This window comes from Alosa pseudoharengus, unplaced genomic scaffold, assembly GCF_046254945.1.
Source record: "Alosa pseudoharengus isolate Yale_2024_CS ecotype anadromous, Long Island Sound unplaced genomic scaffold, YU_APseudo_1.1 YU_APseudo_1.1_scf_21, whole genome shotgun sequence".
Lineage (NCBI taxonomy): Eukaryota > Metazoa > Chordata > Actinopteri > Clupeiformes > Clupeidae > Alosa > Alosa pseudoharengus.
This window is the reverse complement of record NW_027468674.1, coordinates 31,082,518-31,085,017: the sequence shown is the minus strand read 5'-3', so window position 1 is coordinate 31,085,017 and position 2,500 is coordinate 31,082,518. Positions and strand designations below refer to the sequence as shown.

Genomic DNA, 2,500 nt, shown 5'->3' with positions numbered 1-2,500 from the left:
GAGAGATCCAAGGACAGGCTTAAGAGAGGTTCTGCATCAGAGTGAGAGACACAGAAAGAAAGAGATAGAAAAAGGCAAAAAAAGTGAGAGAGAGAGAGAGAGAAGAGAGGATTATAAGAAGATAAGAATTAGTATGATTCTATGGCGTGCCTGAAAGACAAAGAGTGAAGGACAGAGAAAGGCAGAGAGTGTGTGTGTGTGTGTGTGTGTGTGTGTGTGTGTGTGTGTGTGTGTGTGCGCGTGTGTGTGTGTGTGCGCGTGTGTGTGTGTGTGCGCGTGTGTGTGTGTGTGCGTGTGCGCGCGTGTGTGTGTGTGCGTGTGTGTTTGCGTGTTTGTGTGTGTGTGTGTGTGTGTGTGTGTGTGTTCTGGAGGTGGGCATATGTGTGGGTACTCACGCAGGCACTCGTTGGCATCTCTGCCAGTGGCTCTCTGCCAGGGCCGGTCGTAGTGGAAGGGCTTGCAGCGGTCACACTCTGGCCCTTCCGTGTTGTGTTTGCAGTCGCACACCAGCTTGGCGTCGCGGTCGCGCATGCAGCGCGAGGCGTGCCCGTTACACTTGCACCGGCCGCCCACCTGGAAGTCCCCCACCGCGTAGAAGTACGTGGGCGCCGCACCGCCGGACACTGACGCCACCGGGTCCTCCAAGCCCAGCTGGGGCCGCGTGAAGACCACGCGGATGTCCGTGACGGTCACCCAGTCCTGGAGCACGGGGCTGCCGTCGAAGTCCTTCCCCGAGGGCCGTCCGTCCAAGGTGCTGAAGGCGATCAGACCCCCGCTGCTGCCCCCTCCGCCGGACGCCGCGTGCGACTCGCCCTGCAGGTGGACGTCGGTGCAGAGCGCCTCCTGCTCGTTCTGCTTGGTGATGGCGGCCTTGTTGGGCTTGGCGAAGACACGGCGGCACTGCGAGCTGTAGTACTGGTAGGGCAGCCAGCTCTTGCCGTAGTCCATGCTCTTGTAGATGGCCATGGAGTCGGGCTTGGGCGAGCAGAACTGCAGGCTCACGTAGGTGATCTCGAACTTCTTGCCCAGCGAGAGCGTGAGCGAGACGTTGTGCGCGCCCGCCAGGTTGTCCGACTGCCAGCAGGTGAGGTTGTGGGCCGAGTTGAGGTCGGTGAGGTAGGAGGCCGGGTGGGCGCGACGGGCGTCGGCCGCGTCGCACACGTGGCACGAGCGCACCACCGGGTGGCGCTGGTCGGTGGTGAGGGGCACGCGGCCCTCGTAGGGCACGCAGGCGCGCGAGGCCGGCCGTCCGCACACGCTCGACGCGGTCACTTCCTGGGAGAAGGCGGCGTTGATGAACTCGGGGATGCAGCGGCGCGCCGTGCCTGAGTCGTCGTAGCAGGGGTCCGGGGGCGGGGCCATCTGCTGCTGCTGGCCGGGGAATGGGTGGCTGCTGTGAGTGGCGGCCTGAGAAAGCAGGGTGGACACGCCTACCAGGCAGAGGACCAATAGGAACCTCTGAGAGTCTGTCATGGCGATACAGGAGGAGACACACGAGGGGAAGAAAGGGGATTTGAAGGAAACAAGGAAGTCTGCCAGGTGTGTTGTAGCTGTGTGTGTGTGTGTATGTATGTGTGTGTCTGTTGGTGTGTGTGTGTGCGTGTGCGTGTGTGTGTGTGTGTGTTTAGTGAAAGAGAGACCCAGGCAGGGACTGCCCAGGAAAGGAGAAGCTGTCCAGCAGCCTGTGAGGTCCTGCAGGAGACAAAAAGATAAAAATAAGAAAACACAACACACACACACACACACACACACACACTCAAGTACACTACTTATACACATACACATGGAATCTAACCAACATGCACACATACTCTTAGTCACTCTACACTTTAGTTGACTGGGCAGTGGGCAGAAAGAAAAACAAGTGTGAATTTGAAATGCATTTTTATAAAGGTAGCCAGTAGACAAGGCCACACACAGCATGTGTGCTCCAGCATGCGTGTGTTCAAAGCCAAATTTATGGCTTGTACGCACAACCATTCCACACTTTTAATCTCCACTTGAGATCTATGCCAAGACAGCTCAGCAGTCCTCCCTGGTGGGAGAGCGTGAGCAGGATTGTAAATGACAGGCCCTGAGCGCTGGCCCTTGGCTAGATCCACAGCTCCATAAGCCACGCAGCAGGGCCAGGTCCTCAGCACCATCAGCTTACAGTGCAGGAGAGAGATCTCCGAGACCCCACCGCGCCTACCGTGGACGCAAGTCTAGCAGTCGTTTTATTTACGTTCTCTTTGTGCCGTCTAAGGTCCCGCTGGAGAGCCAGTGGTCATCAGCCCTGTAGACATCTTCACTTCTGACCAGACCAGTTCTCTTTATCTTGAAGAACCTTTTGAAGAACCTTTTGTAGAACCTTTTGTTGAACCTGCAGAGCCATTCTGGCTCTGTGGTCGTACGTGAGATCTTTTACAATTTAAAGGGTCAGGCCAGTTCCCCAGATAGCACTTTGTTTACTAGAGCTGTAAAACAGGTACTGAAACCCGACTCTGGTGAGCTTGCTGGA

The 2,500-nt window shown here is 56.9% G+C and overlaps 1 protein-coding gene across 1 annotated transcript in view; it reads right to left on the bottom strand.

Moving 5' to 3' along the window:
- ntn2 (netrin 2) overlaps positions 1-2,500 on the bottom strand; it is a 37,172-nt gene that overhangs the window by 25,167 nt on the left and 9,505 nt on the right. Inside the window, exon 2 of the mRNA XM_076299033.1 lies at positions 396-1,692. Within this exon, the coding sequence (XP_076155148.1) occupies positions 396-1,473 (1,078 nt within the window). The 5' untranslated portion in view covers positions 1,474-1,692. The remainder of the gene's footprint in view (positions 1-395; positions 1,693-2,500) is intronic.